Consider the following 15198-nt stretch of genomic DNA (forward strand, 5'->3'; position numbering starts at 1 on the left):
CCACCATGTCATCATCATCATCATAATTTTTACAGTACAGTATACTATCAGGTTCTGCTCGTTATAAATGCACATTGATGGCTAGAATAAGTGTTGCATTGACAGTACAGTATTACTGTATGGTTAATGTGGCAGATGTTGAAGAGACAGGATATCACTGTATGTTATGGTTACAGCATGTGGTTGTAAGCGCAGACCAAGGCAGTCGTGAGCTGGTTGGTGCATGGCGGGATCTCCTGGGAGTCCTGGTAGCTCGTGCCAGCTCCTGGCTCACTAACACACTTAAGGTAACGCACAGTCACATTGCATCACCTCCTATGGGCTCTGAAGATATTTTACATGTCATGCTTTTTTCATCCGAGTAATTAAAAGGTTGTATCGAAGAGTTGAGAAGTATACCAAATATAGAATCACTGAGAACTTGTGTAAGGGTAGGTTGAGAAGGTTTATTCAAGTGAGACTAGAGATGATGTGTAATAAAGTGTATGAGTATGGATATTGTTGGAAGAACAACAGCCTGTTCTAGGATAATATAGTACAGAATGCTTTAGAAGTGATGTTTGGGCTAAGGTTTTATCTAGGAAGTTTCCAAGAGGCCATGCAACTTGGAGAGATACTGTTAGGTAGACCTTTGCTTTCCCATGTGTTCCTGGAAATGGAGCATAATATCCACGATGAGTTAAAGAGACACTCCATGGGTTGTTCCCAGTGTGATTTTCAAAAGTATGACCCTCTGCAAGTGTTTCCCATAAATTTAATGTTCAAGCTTTTCAAGTTGTGCACATTGTAAGTTACAGAAGGTTCATGCAGGTGGTGCAGGTTGCCAGTAGAATTGTCAGCTTTCCCTCGTGCTCACTTATATGCTCACTCATTACCACCGTTTACACTTGTTACTGTCACTAATCAGGTGGTCCGTGCAACCTGGGTAGAACAACTTAGTCATACTCCCAGGAACCAAACCTCCTTGTATTTCCTGGTGCCACCATAGGAACTACCCTGGTCTGACCCAGGTGAGGCACTGTCTGCTACAAGAGGATGCCAAATCCCTGAATGGTGTATGTACAGTACTGTACTTACAGATCATCCACACTGAATCAGTTGCTTACCTCTGTTAGGCGGGTTTGCTTGGCCAAACAGCCTCGAGTTACACTGCAACAGCATCAGTACATGTTTTAGGCAGCAGCTGTGTCATCACAGAAAATTTTATCCTGTTGCATTGCAGCAATTACTGGAAAGCATCCAAATGATTGAAACAGTGCAGGGCTTCATTGTACTGTAAGTGTAAAGTGATTGACGTATAACAGGGAATGGCCATGATTCGTAGTACAGATATGAAGGAGAGCTGACTATTTCAACCATCTTTCATGATATCAGTCTCACTACCAACACAGTGCATTCTATTTTGAAGGACATTGCTCTTATAAGGAACATGAATAATTGGGCACACTTAATACCATTATTGGCAGCAAAATTGTGTTCAGGTGTTTTATGGAGAAATTGCTTTTTGTGGACGGAAAGCCAAATTCATCGCCACATGCAACTTACTGTACCTTTATTGGTATCTAAACTGAGGCTGTAAGTCTTTGATGACTTGGATGTAAAACCTTGTTAATACTGACACTAACTTTTGTGGCAAGTAGTGGGTGGATCATAAGTTCAAGGCTCATATTAGAGTGGTGAGGCTTCTAGTGTTTATACTCATTGGTTACTTAGAGCTTGGCAGTTATTACAGGTCAAGGGCACAAGTCAGCCTGGAGAATTGGTATTCTTTTCTTAAGAGAAGTGTTCGTCTGTCTTAACCCGTGGATTGCGAGCCACAGCTCGGGCTGGGTAGCGTCATGTTGCGTGCCACAGCTCAGGCTGTGCTGGCTGTGCATCACTGTAAACAACTCGACCCCTGCACAAACTTACGCATGGCGCAGCGCAAAGAGGGAGAGAGAGAGAGATTTTTTTCCTTTCACCAGATGATGCCCTGGATCTTTGAGGTTATAATAAACAATAACTAAATTTTTTTATATTTTAATATTTATTTTTTTATTTTTTTTGCTATTCCCATATGTAAACTTATGCATGGCCCTATGCAAAGACCAGATGATGCCTGGGATGTTTATCTTCAAGTTTATAAAAAAGAAAAAAAAAAAAAACTTTTTTCCTTCATTTTTTGCACACCATGGGGTGGGCAAAAAAAAGATAATTGCACAGTCCACGGGTTAAAGGACATGGGCTGAACACAGGATGGGGCAGGAAGTAGTTTGATTATTTGAATATCAGTGACACATCCATCCATCCATCCATCATCCAATCCTACATTGCCCCATGAGGAGCATAGGAGCTCAGGGCTAGGCAAGTTGATCCTGACATTTAAGAAGGGAGTGACCAGCCACACTCATCCCTGAGTGGCATTATGTGAGCAATAAACCCCAACCATCCCCTGGATATAAACCTTCACCGATTCAATCTGATTGGAGTGCTAAAATTACCCACTAAACCACCAGGCGCCAAAATTTGGTTATATGGTTACCACCCAGTGTAGTAAATGGTTTCATGGTGTACAGGAAACCATTCGGCTTGTCACTCAGTGTAGTGATGCATACTTAATTTATTTTCCCCTAGGCCCACAAAGATGTCCTGCAAATGCTCTCATTAATACCATCACACTTGCCCTAAATGAAACAGCTCTAGCATGTATTCAGTATGGATAGTGGGTATTAGTGCCAACATGGTGACATATGTTGGTGTGTGGTGTGTAAGAAGGACTGTTGGACCATAGGGAATGGGGCATCAAAACTATGTCAAGAGCTGAATGCATGCAACAACAAAAAATTGCTCAACATGTTGGCCTGATACTGAAGGAAACTGCCTGTAGGCAGTAGTAGTTGAATGCCTTGCAGCATTTTTGTTTATATTGTACTACAATATAAGATATGAATGGACTAAAAGTGTCCTTTAAAGGTGAAGTTTGTAAAAATATGCATTGTACTTTACTTCATTCTTTCCTCTTCCTCCTGTCTGTGGGTGACTCTACTCTGATTGGCAAGCCTAATGGTTTCCTGTACACCAAGAAACTATTTACTACGCTAGGTGATAACCATATAACCAGATTATTGCGTCTGGTGGATTAGTGGGGAATTAAGGCACTACCGTCGGGTTGAGCCGGTGCAGGTTTATACCAAGGGATGGTTAGGGTTTATTGCTCACGTAATGCCAATGAGGCTGGTAACTCTCATCTTAAATGTCAGGACCAACCTGCCTAGCCCCGGGCTCCTTTACTTTTCGTGGGGCGGCACTGGATTAGATAATGAATGAATGAATGAACAATACACATTCTACAGTATTATATTGAAAGTTCAATGAATTTTTATAGTTTTAAGCAGCATAGTACAAAGTGTACTGGCACAGCAGTAATCAGAATTACAGTGCCTTAAGTATTTGTGTGCTAATATAAAATTTCCTAGCAGGACCCCCCCCCCCTTTTTTTTAAATCTCTCTCTCTCGCTCTTTCCATTTCCTTGTGCAGTGTTGTGCTCAGCATGCATGTTATTTAATAAAATAGGTGCTGAATTCATTTTATTAGTTTTATGTAAAGAAGTCAGATAAGGGTTTGGAGATCTGCTTCCTAATGAAATTTGTCCTTTTTTTTTTTTTTTTTTTTTTTTTTTTTTTGAGTAAGAAGGATCCTGATGTGACTTGCTCTTATGAGTTTATTTATTTTTTATTTTTTTTTTATTTTTTTTTTAATAGGAAAGCCTGCAGTTTTGTGATTTTGTTATTTTAGTAGAATGTATGTCATTGCCATTTACCATTGTGAATATTACCTTATAAGAATCATTGGGTATGCACTAATACTCACTTCATTGTTTGTTACACAATATACTCATTTCCTGTTCTTTTTATTGCTCTCATTCTGTCAGTCATTTCATGTTCTTTTTGTTGCACTCATTCTGTCAGTCTTCGATCAAACTTCTTATCTTAAACATTGCTATGTTTACACTTAATTACATTATTCATCCATCCATCCATCCATCATCCATTCCTATGCTGCCCCATGAGGAGCGTAGGAACCCGGGGCTAGGCAAGGTGGTCCTGACATTTAAGATGGGATTGTATACTAATACTTAATTTTTTTTTTTTTTTTTTTTTTTTCCAGTGCAGGGAGATGCACAGCTTGTCTTCACTCACTGTCATGAATTGTTCTGTTCATCTGACATAATATCTTCATACTGGTACATTACTGTTCACCTGTAAACTACTGTATATTCTTCGTTTCACGTATTTTAAAAAATCATTCCCTTCCCTTCATTGCATTTGTACAAGCATCCTAATACTAGTGGTAATTTGCACAGGTCAGTCTTGTTAGTGATGTGCTTGGAGCTCTTCGCAGACAGCTGGAGTCAGACACATCAAATGAACAGCTGACCATACTTCTGGCAGAACTTTATCTCCTCTTAGTTCGACACTGTGGCAGGTGAGTTTCTCTCTCTGTATTTGATGTTTGAGAGATCTCTTGATGATGGGCTATCTATCTATCTATCTATTGCCAGACGCCTCAATCCCGTTTGCGGTGGCCACAAACAAATCGCCTCCAAGTTGCCCTGTCCCCTGCCATTTCACTGCCCTGCTCCCAACTCACACCCCCCTCTCTCATATACCTCTCCACCCCATCCCTCCATCTCATCCTCGGCCTCCCCCTCCCTCTTCCCCCCTCCACCTCACTCACATACACTCTCTTCGTCAGTCTCTCACCCTCCATCCTCTCCACATGGCCAAACCACCTCAGTGTGTTCCTCATAATGCTTCCTATCACATCCACATCCACACCACAACACTCCTTTATATCCTCATTCGTCAGCCTGTTTCTCCACGTGACTCCACAGGCTTCTCTTAAATAACTCATTTCCACTGCTCTCACTCTTGACTTGTGTCCTTCCAACAATGTCCAAGCTTCACTTCCGTACGTTAGAGTTGGTATCACAATACTGTCATGTAGTAACTTTTTCACTTCCATGCTCACTTCCCTGTTTCTTATCACTGCTTTCAAAGAACCAGCAACCTTTCTTCCCTGCTGTACCTTTCAAGCACTTCACCCTCCAAACCTCCATCCTTACTCATCACACTACCCAAGTACTTAAACATACTCACATTTTCCAATTCCTCACCATCCAACCTTGCTGTACATTCACTAACTTCACCTCTCTCAAAGACCATCACTTTACTCTTCCCTACATTCACCTTTAGATTCCGTTTCTTACACAGTCTCTCAAACTCATCCACCAAGCCTTGCAGCTCCCCTTTGTCTTCACTCAACAACACAGTATCATGTGCAAGCAACAGTACAGGGAGTTTCCAAACACTATCCTCTCTCACCAGGGCCACTCCAACATCCACTACCCTACCTTGTACCTCTTTTATTACCCCATCCATGTACAGATTGAACAACCATGGAGACATGACACATCCCTGTTTCAAACCAACTTTCAAAGAGAAAAATTCACTTAGTTCACCATCCACACGCACTGCAGCCTTCGCACCATCGTACATACTCTTCACAGCATGCAACAACTTCCCATCTACTCCATATATTCTTAACACTTTCCACAATCCTAGTCTATCCACCCTGTCATATGCTTTCTCCAAATCCATGAAAGCCGCATACAACTTCTTTTCTTTCTCTAGAAACTTTTCCACTAAAGATCTAAGAATGAATATCTGATCTACACAACCTTTTCCCTTCCTAAAGCCTCCCTGTTCTTCTCCAACTAATTTCTCTGTTCTTTCTCTAACTCTGTCTATAAGTATCCTACCATACACTTTTCCTATTATACTAAGAAGACAAATGCCCCTATGATTACCACACACTTCTTTTTCCCATTTTCCTTTGTACAAGGGAATAATTATACCTGACTTCCAATCCTCCGGGACTCTACCTTCCTCCCAGGCCAATCTGCACATCTTCCACATCCATTCTACTACTATCTCTCCCCCATGCTTCAGCATTTCACCACACACTCCATCAATTCCTGGGGCTTTCCCCGATTTAACTTTCTTCATTGCTTCCACAACTTCTATCCTACTGATTTCTTCCTGTCTTCTCACCTCCCTCCTTCTCCCAGCCATTCCCCAGCCACTTTTGTGTAATACAGTCAAATTCAATATCAGTAATACAGACAGTTTTCAGTGTTTAGTGCAGAGAATGGATAGCAATAGAGTGGTGAAAAAGGTATATCTGAGCGAATTTGAAGGAGGGACGAGGAAAGGTAGGAATAGGTGGAGGGATATGGTGGATGAGTGTGTGAGGAAGAGAAGTATGGAAGTCGGTGAGGCTAGGGGACTGACAAGAGATCAAGATGGCTGGATGAATGTTTTGAGAAGATGTGCATGATCAGGGATTGGCACCCCTTTTTAATGTGCCAGCGTTTGGATTGTCTCTATCAGATATGTTTTTGTGAAGCTACAGAATGTGGTGAAAGTTTTTTGGCATATCAGGTAGTGCCAGGATTCCGGGGGATTGAGTGATGAGTGAATGGAAGTGTGGCTCATTGGAGTGGGCAGACTTGGGCTGTCTGGACTTTGCTACTCCTCACCTTGCCCTAGGGTCAGAAAGGAGGTCCGGATGATGATGATGAAACTGCTGCTGCTGCTGCTGCTGCTACTACTACTACTATTTTTTTTTTTTTTTTTTTTTCCCACAATCACCTCCATCCATTTGGAAATTATATATATTGTGAAGATCAAACCATCCATCATAATACAGTTGACCATATGGATTTGTAATGCGAAGGTTAATTCTAACCCTCATATTACAATCCGTTGGTCTGAAGCATGCCAACATCTGTGGTTACCAGCCATCTAATACTACTTTCATTACATTATTTTATATTTATTAACATTACCACAAGGGTGTGGGAAGTAGTTTAATCTTGTGCAGCATTTATGATAAATGGGTGCACAAGAGATGTAGTGATATCAGAGGCAGAATGCTAGATAATGCTGATTTTATGTGTACGGGTGTCGGGGAGAGCTGGTGGAGATTGTCAGGTGTGAGAGGATTGAACTTGCTGGTGAATCTCGTGAATGTGTGGAAGAGTTTTGTTATTTAGGAGACATGGTGTGTGCTGGAGGTGGGGCTGGAGCTAGCTCTGTGGCTAGGGTGAGAAGTGGTTGAAATAAGTTCAGGGAGCTCTTGCCTCTCCTGACATTGAGAGGACTCTCCCTATGTGCTAAGGGGTCTTTTTATGCAGCATGTGTTAGGATTGTAATGCTGTATGGTAGTGAGACCTGGGCAGTAAAGGAGGAGGATATTCGCCGGCTGAGACGAACAGAAATGGCAATGATCAGGTGGATGTGTAGTGCGTCCTTGCGTGCAAGGGCTGGGGGGGCTGGGTTTACGATGGAAGAGTTAAGAGGTAGGATGGGACTGGAGTGTATTGGTGTTGTGATGAGGAGAGGTAGATTGAGATGGTTTGGACATGTGGAGAGGATGGGGGATAATAATTGGGTGAGGAAGGTGAGAAGTGTTAATATTGGGGGTGGGGTTATGAGGGATAAACCGAGAAAGACATGGGATGAGGTCATTAAGTGTGACCTCAGGGTTAAGGGATTGATCAGGGAGGCTGCAATGGATCGTGCATCATGGAGAGCCGCCATTAGGTGACCAAGGCCGACGCATGCAGGCATGTTGGAGCCTTTTAAAACAAAACGATTACGGTGTTAATAAAGACATTAATCTGTTGGAGTCTCTGGTCTGTGCGACTCTCGACCACAGTAGCTTCATAATCCATACCATTGCATGGTTGCATCAGAGACAGTGCCACAAGCACAATGTTGAGGTAGGTTCTCTGTTGGCCACCCATATCTCAATGCTATGCCATTAATAAATTCTTTTTCCTTGAAGTGGAAGCCTTTTGCCTTGAGATGCAGGGTCGTTAGCCAGTTTGATGCCCCAACCTCCTGTGCCATTTCAACTCTTCTGCACTGGTCTGGTGTCAGATGTTCGGTTATATCCTCCTCCTCCTCCTCTAGTTATAATAATAGTTATAATCTGGTCTTTTGTTTCTCAAAAGTGCCAGTTCTTGTTAAGGAATTCACTCTCACACAACCCTTATTTACATTTTTAGATACAAGAACTGATATCACTCATATTCAGTACAAACTTCTCAGGAAAAATAAAATCATCATGATTATCATCTGGACCTCCTTTCCCACCATAGGGAAAGATGTGGAGTTGCAACGTCCAGACAGCCCAAATTTGTCCAGTCCAATAGGCCACACTTCCATTCACTCGTCATTCAAGCCCCCAGAATTCTGGCTTTATCTGATCCACCAAAAACATTAACCACATTCTGTAGCTTCCAATAAACCTATTCGATAGAGTCAATCCAGACGCTGTCATGTTAAAAAGAGGTTCCAAATCCCTGATCATGCACCTCTTCTCACAATACCTGTATTCATCCAGCTAGCTCAATCTTGTCAGTCCCCTAGCCTCACCGACTTCCAGACCTCTCTTCCTCACTTGCTCATCCACCATATCCCTCCACCTTCTCCTTGGCCTGCCTCGCCACTTTCCTCTTTCAGATTTGCTCAGATAGGCTTATACCTTTTTCACCACTCTGTTGTTATCCATTCTCTCCGCATGACCATACCATCTCAGTACACTCTTCGATTCTGGTGTCCACAGACTTCTTCACTCCACATCTTTCACGTATCACATTATTTCGTATCCTATCCGCTCTCTGTACTCGACATACAATCCTCAGCAGTCCCATCTCCACTGCTGTCCTTCTTGACTTTCATTTTCATACCATAGTCTCACATCCATATGTTAAAGTTGACACTAACACTCCTTCATGTAAGCTTCATGCAGCTGCGACACTCAAGCTTCTGTTTCATATCAAGGCCTTCATTGCACCAGCTACTTTCCTTGCCAGTGTCACTCTGCTTTCCACTTCTTTTGTATATTTTCCTCTCTATCACTGTACTCAGGTATTTGAACACTCTCACCAAGTCCAGTCTCTTTGTCTTCACTGTAACATCACACTGAGAGTCACCTTCTCTTTCAATAACCATCACTTTACTCTTTACTACATATACTCTCAAGGCACGACATTCACAGACATCAACAAAACTCTGCACAAGTCTGCCAAGTTCTTGTCTGGTATTTCCATGTAGTACTGCATCATCAGCATACAACAAATTTGAGATATTCCATCCATCACCATTCATTACCAGCACAATCCCCCTCTCCATTACTCTTGTTTTTACTTTTCTCATCACCCCATTTATATGTATATATTGAACAACCATGGGGACATCACACAACTTTGTCTCACACCCACACCGATTGTGAACCATTCACATGGATGCCCATTAACCCCTTAACCGCGGGGCGTCACTTTCGTGACGCTTGGGAACAAGGGATCATACTGCGGGGCGTCACTTTTGTGATTCTGTGTTATTTTGAATTCCCCCGGGCTTTCAAGTGGTGGCTTGTATCATCTATCAGTACTGCCAATGTCCAACACTAGTCAGCACTCCTAATCTCATCTATACTCCCATCCATTGTTGACAATTTAACCATTTCTCCCCATTCTTGACTCCCCTCCCTACCTCCCCTCCATTACCCTATCCTCTCGCCTGCCAGGCCATGCTACGCTAAGTAAATCTTCCCTGGAATTTTTCACTGATTTCATCCATTGAAATAAGCCCTATGCCCTATTCTTATACCAAATAATATATACAAGAAAGAAATAAGGTAAGTGAGAGCGCTATACACCTAGAATTGGCTAATTATCACCAGACAACACCTCACGTGCACTCGTTTGCTAATTTTCGCTGTTTATTTCCCCTTGAAATATGCCATATAATCTATTTTCATAATAAAAATAGATATAAGAAAGGAAGGGAGAAGCCTAAGTGTTATTTACATTCACCTGGAACTACCTAATTATTGCAGGCGACCACACTGTATTCTACGCTAAGTAAATCTTCCCTGGAATTTTTCACTGATTTCATCCATTGAAATAAGCCCTATGCCCTATTCTTATACCAAATAATATAAACAAAAAAGAAATAAGGTAAGTGATAGTGCCATACACCTGGAATTGGCTAATTATCACCTGACAACACCTCACGTGCACTCGTTCGCTAATTTTCGCTGTTTATTTCCCCTTGAAATTTTCGTTTTTTCGTTTTCGTTTTTAAAGGCTCCAACATGCTTGCATGTGTCGGCCTTGGTCACCTAATGGCGGCTCTCCATGCTGCACGATCCATTGCAGCCTCCCTGTTCAATCCCTTAACCCTAAGGTCACACTTAATGACCTCGTCCCATGTCTTTCTCGGTCTACCCCTCATAACCCCACCCCCAATATTAACACTTCTCACCTTCCTCACCCAACTATCATCCCCCATCCTCTCCACATGTCCAAATATGCCGTATAATCTATTTTCGTAATAAATATACATATAAGCAGGGAAGGGAGAAGCCTAAGTGATATTTACATTCACCTGGAACTACCTAATTTATTATGTATTGCCTTGGTTTCCTGCCAATCATTTCATTTCTAAATATTAGCAGGTCTCACAAGGCTGAAGTTGGTAGTATTGCACTCACCTTAGCCAAGCGGCAGGAGGCCACCACTATCAGTTCACTGTCGTCTTTCAAAGTGAATATACGTCTGATTCGCTCCTGCTAACTTCCGCCGCTTTTTAGCCCCATGCAAAGGGCCCTGTGACCTTTTCCCCCTACTAAACCTCATGTGGAAAGAGGTAAAGGGCTGACAATTGATAAAGAGTGACTACGATCTTTCTATTGAGTAAAACAGTGCAAATGGAATTGTAAATAATGTGTAAACAGCAAGTGAAAGCAATGAATGTAAATATAAGTGAACAGTAGAAAATAGTTTTATAAATTACTTCAAGTGACAGTGCATAACGGTGTAAATAAAATAGAAATGTAAATAATGTAAATAAAATAGAGAACGTAAATAGAAATGTAAATGAGTAGTATTATAAGAATACGAGTATATACAGTAAAAGTCCAATTCTTCGGCATCCAATTCCCCGGCAAATCTGACATTTCGGCAGTTTTGAGAAATAGTCCCATTTATGAAAATCTCTGATCGTTCGGCAGATTTTCCGATTTTTTTCGTCCCCTCTACTGCTGGGGACTTCTTTCAGCAGTAGCAGACTCCAATCAACCCCTTCTATTGTACATATGTAAATAAGGAACCTGCTGTAAGTTTAGGTAAGTACTGTACATGTGAACTTGTAGGCCTATTGTATCATTACATTTATATACAGTATGTTCACTAATTTCTTTATTTTTCATATTCATGTATAGTACTGTATTCATTACAGTATTGAACAGTATCAAACAGCATACAGTACTCTCTCCAAACACATTTGTAATGATATGAGTAGTGATGATAGTGTTCACCAAAACATATAAGGTACTGAGTGGGTAGGGTTTTTGATAATTCGGCAATTTTGATTTTTCAGCACTTGCCTGGTCCCATAGATGCCGAAAAATCGGACTTCTGCTGTATACTAGGAGTAATGAAAGTGAAAGTTTCGCTCTAGCATGTATGAATACTATGAGTTATGAGAGTGAAGGTGAAAGTGACATTCACTCTCAATGCTAGTATACAGGACAAGAAAGTGAATGCTATGTATTTTACTGAAAGAAATTGAATGCCTACAGTGACAATAAACTACTATTACTGAAGGAAACTTATGGTTAAAGACTGTAGATATATATAAGTGTTATATAATAATAGAAATACAGTATAAACTGTGAGTGTTTTTATGAATAATAAATGACAGAACACCAGCGGCGAATGATCACAAGTGGGAAGGTCATACGCCCTCATAATTTTCATTGCTTTCACAGTGGTTTTTTTTGGAGTATGGATTCCAAACTATTTGAGAATCATAGAATAGTGTTTCTAGTGATAATATCAGGCTGTGGTAATCATATTACGGGTTGTCGGGAAGTGTAAAATGGAGACTTTGTTACCCAACTTCAAAGGTCTCCACAAGTCCTACGGTACTCAACGAAGGCTCAACAAACACCCCAGGAGAAAGCTGAAGGTATGTGCCATAAGCATATGTGATTTTAATATTCTAGGACTAATAACTGATTTTTGGCAAATATTTTTAGAGAGTTTGTCGGAGCGCGAATATGCCTGCGGGAGCCGCAAGTAAAAGCCAAACAAGCCCGCGGTTAAAGGGTTAACCCTTGCACATACTTGACTACCATCATAATAACTCCTGATGGCACCTAGCAGCTTCCCATCTGCACTGTACCTGTGCAAAACCTTCCGCAGTCTTTCCCTGTCTACTTTGTCGTATGCTTTTTCCAGATCCATGAGTGCCATAAACATCTTATAGTCCTTCTTACAAGAACTCTCCACTATCTGTCTTACTGCAGAGATTTGATGCACACATCCTCTGGCACTCCTTAAGTCACCGTGTTCATCACTCACCAGGACTTCTGATATCTCTCTACTTTCTTTATAATAATCCTTCCATATAGCTTCTCTCATACTGAATAAACTTATGCCACGATAATTCTTGGACTCACTTCGCTTACCTTCATTTTTGTACAGGGGTACAGTCACAGCCTATTTCCACTCTGCTGGCACAGTTTCACTCACCTGTGCCTTCTTACATGTCCGCAACAAGCATTTCATTCCGTTTTGTCCATTACACATAATCATCTCTGTATACACCTCATCAACCCCAGCCTCATTGAGTTCCATTAAGCCCTTCACCTCAGTCTTTCTGGTGAGCGTTATGTTTGAATGGAGGGAGTATGTGTATGTTACACATTTAAGTAATGTTGCCAATACATACAGTATTTAAGTGTACTGTACAGTATTTTATGATGTTTTTACATTTTACCATTAGTAACTCTATGATTTAATGTGTCATAGCATCATTTCAGGTAACTTTAGGATGTATTTCAAGTAGGAAATACAGTACACTAAGGGGGCGAGTTGTCTTGGCCTGGTCCCAAGAAGCTTATTTCCCATAAAGTCAATGCCCCAACTTTGGAGAAATCAACTTTCGCTGCACTTTTCACGGTCCCTATTAGGCGTGAAACCTGGTGCCCCACTACAGCAAAGAGTTACTGTACTGTATACAGCAGATCCTTCTCATATGATTAGCCAGTTTGTGATGAATTGCTTTTCGTCTTCGATTACTAAAAAAGGTAGGGCCCTATTATTGTGTATGATCATGTTTTCACATGCGCGATCATTATGATCCCCAACAGAGCCTCAGTGGTCGATGTACGATCACTTTTTTCACCTAATAAGATTTGCCGACACGCAGACTTTCAGTTATTTGCGTTTTCTTAGTTAGCTATGAACTTGTCACTATCAGATGTGTTAGTGTCGGTGATGGAACAGTATTGTGATGTTGATTTCAACCTGGAAGTGAAGCGCAGTTAAGTAAAATGCCTACCAGCTTAGGTAAGTTGGAAACTTGTTTTTGACTTATTTTTGGTGGTCCACATTAGGCGAAGTGCAGTGAAGTGAAATAACTCCCAGTTTAGTTGAGCTGGAAACTTAATTTTTTTTTTACTCTGTCATGTGGATGACCCGTGGCAAAAAACATACCTGTATCCCCATTGAACCCATGTTATAATTGACTTGACAAGCCATACATTAAATTAGTATGGGATGGATTTTTTTTTTCAAATGCTCCTTGCAATGAAGCAAGAATGAGCTGTATGCATTGATAGTTTGCTAGTGACGACAATTTAGAATATTAGTGCTTGAATGAGGAGTGAATGGTTGTTTGACCATTTTCATTGGGTGCACTCTTTATTATGCGGTACTGTACTGTATCCCTGTTCTTATCTTTCCCACTTCATAGATGGTTTAATGGGAAATAAGAATGGGATGATGTGAAGGATGCATGTCCAAGAAAATACTATTCCGCCCTTTTATTTTTAGGCTGTTAGCAGAGAAGACTGACTTTTTCAAGGAGACAAGCCAGCTGTTGGTGTGGCTGCAGGGAGCTGTGATGGTGACGTCTCCTCACTGCCAGGTCCTGCTCTTGGCTGCCGCCCTCACTGTCGTCACACTCACCCGGCACTCCCATGGTACACACAGTTCCCTCATGTCATTCGTATCTTTTTGTCCAGCATGTCTGACTTTAGGCATTTCCTTTTATTTTACTTATTTTATTTATTCCCCCCCCCCCCTCAGCAGTCCTTCTGCACACCACATACTTTTACAGATCACTACTTTCATTGCTGATATGAACTGTCCACATTGCCGGTATGCATTGTCCACATTGAATACATGCTTGAGCTGTCTTGTTCGGGAAGGTGTGATGATATTAGCTTGGGTGTTTTTATGACATCAGTGGGTCATAGAAGATTAGTGAAGGCTGTTTTTTCATCATCATGATCATTGCCATCATCATCATCTAGACCTCCTTTTTTCCCAACGAAGGATGGGGTGAAGCAGCCAAACTCAAGTAACCAAGCTTCCACATCCAAGCATTGAATTCGATATTACATCCTTTCAGGTGGTATCCCACATCTCTGACCATTTGACTCCCATATCCTCTACTGATCTTCACCTACTGTACATTACATTCATACTCTCCTACATCTCCCATAACACAGTCCCACCTCATCTTTTGTATTGCCCTTTCTTGCTTTCTCTCCTATGGGTGTGCTGTTCCACCTCTCATATGCTACTTTTCCACATCTCTTGTAGTACAATCCACACACACACACACACACACACACACACACACACACACACACGCACGCACGCACGCACGCACGCGCGCACACACACACACACACACACACACACACACACACACACACAGTAAGGTCTGGATATCGTTTTCGTTTTCGTTTTTGAATGCTCCAAGATGCATGCGTCAGCCTTGGTCACCCAGTGGCAGCTCTTCATGCTGCTCGATCTATGGCAGCCACCCTGTTCAGTCCCTTAACCCTGAGGTCACACATAATGACCTCGTCTCACGTCTTTTTCGGTCTACCCCTCGCAGCCCCACCCCCAGTATAAACGCGTCTCACTTTCTGCACCAAATTATCATCCCCCGTCCTCTCCACATGCCCAAACTACCTCAATCTACCTCTCCTCATCACAACATCAATACACTCCAGTCCCATCCTACCTCTCAGTGAGATAAGTTCCAAGAATGTTCGTGAAATAT

At 41.7% G+C, this 15198-nt stretch overlaps 1 protein-coding gene across 1 annotated transcript in view; it reads left to right on the forward strand.

The window, feature by feature from the left end:
* The window catches only part of Nup188 (nuclear pore complex protein Nup188), a 143606-nt gene that overhangs the window by 99968 nt on the left and 28440 nt on the right, over positions 1 to 15198 (forward strand). Inside the window, exons 20-22 of the mRNA XM_080281324.1 lie at positions 177 to 287; positions 4344 to 4465; positions 13956 to 14113. Of these exons, the coding sequence (XP_080137450.1) occupies positions 177 to 287; positions 4344 to 4465; positions 13956 to 14113 (391 nt within the window). The remainder of the gene's footprint in view (positions 1 to 176; positions 288 to 4343; positions 4466 to 13955; positions 14114 to 15198) is intronic.

This window comes from Coenobita brevimanus, chromosome 89 (genome assembly GCF_032717465.1).
Source record: "Coenobita brevimanus isolate Jiangsu-jjx chromosome 89, ASM3271746v2, whole genome shotgun sequence".
Classification (NCBI taxonomy): domain Eukaryota; kingdom Metazoa; phylum Arthropoda; class Malacostraca; order Decapoda; family Coenobitidae; genus Coenobita; species Coenobita brevimanus.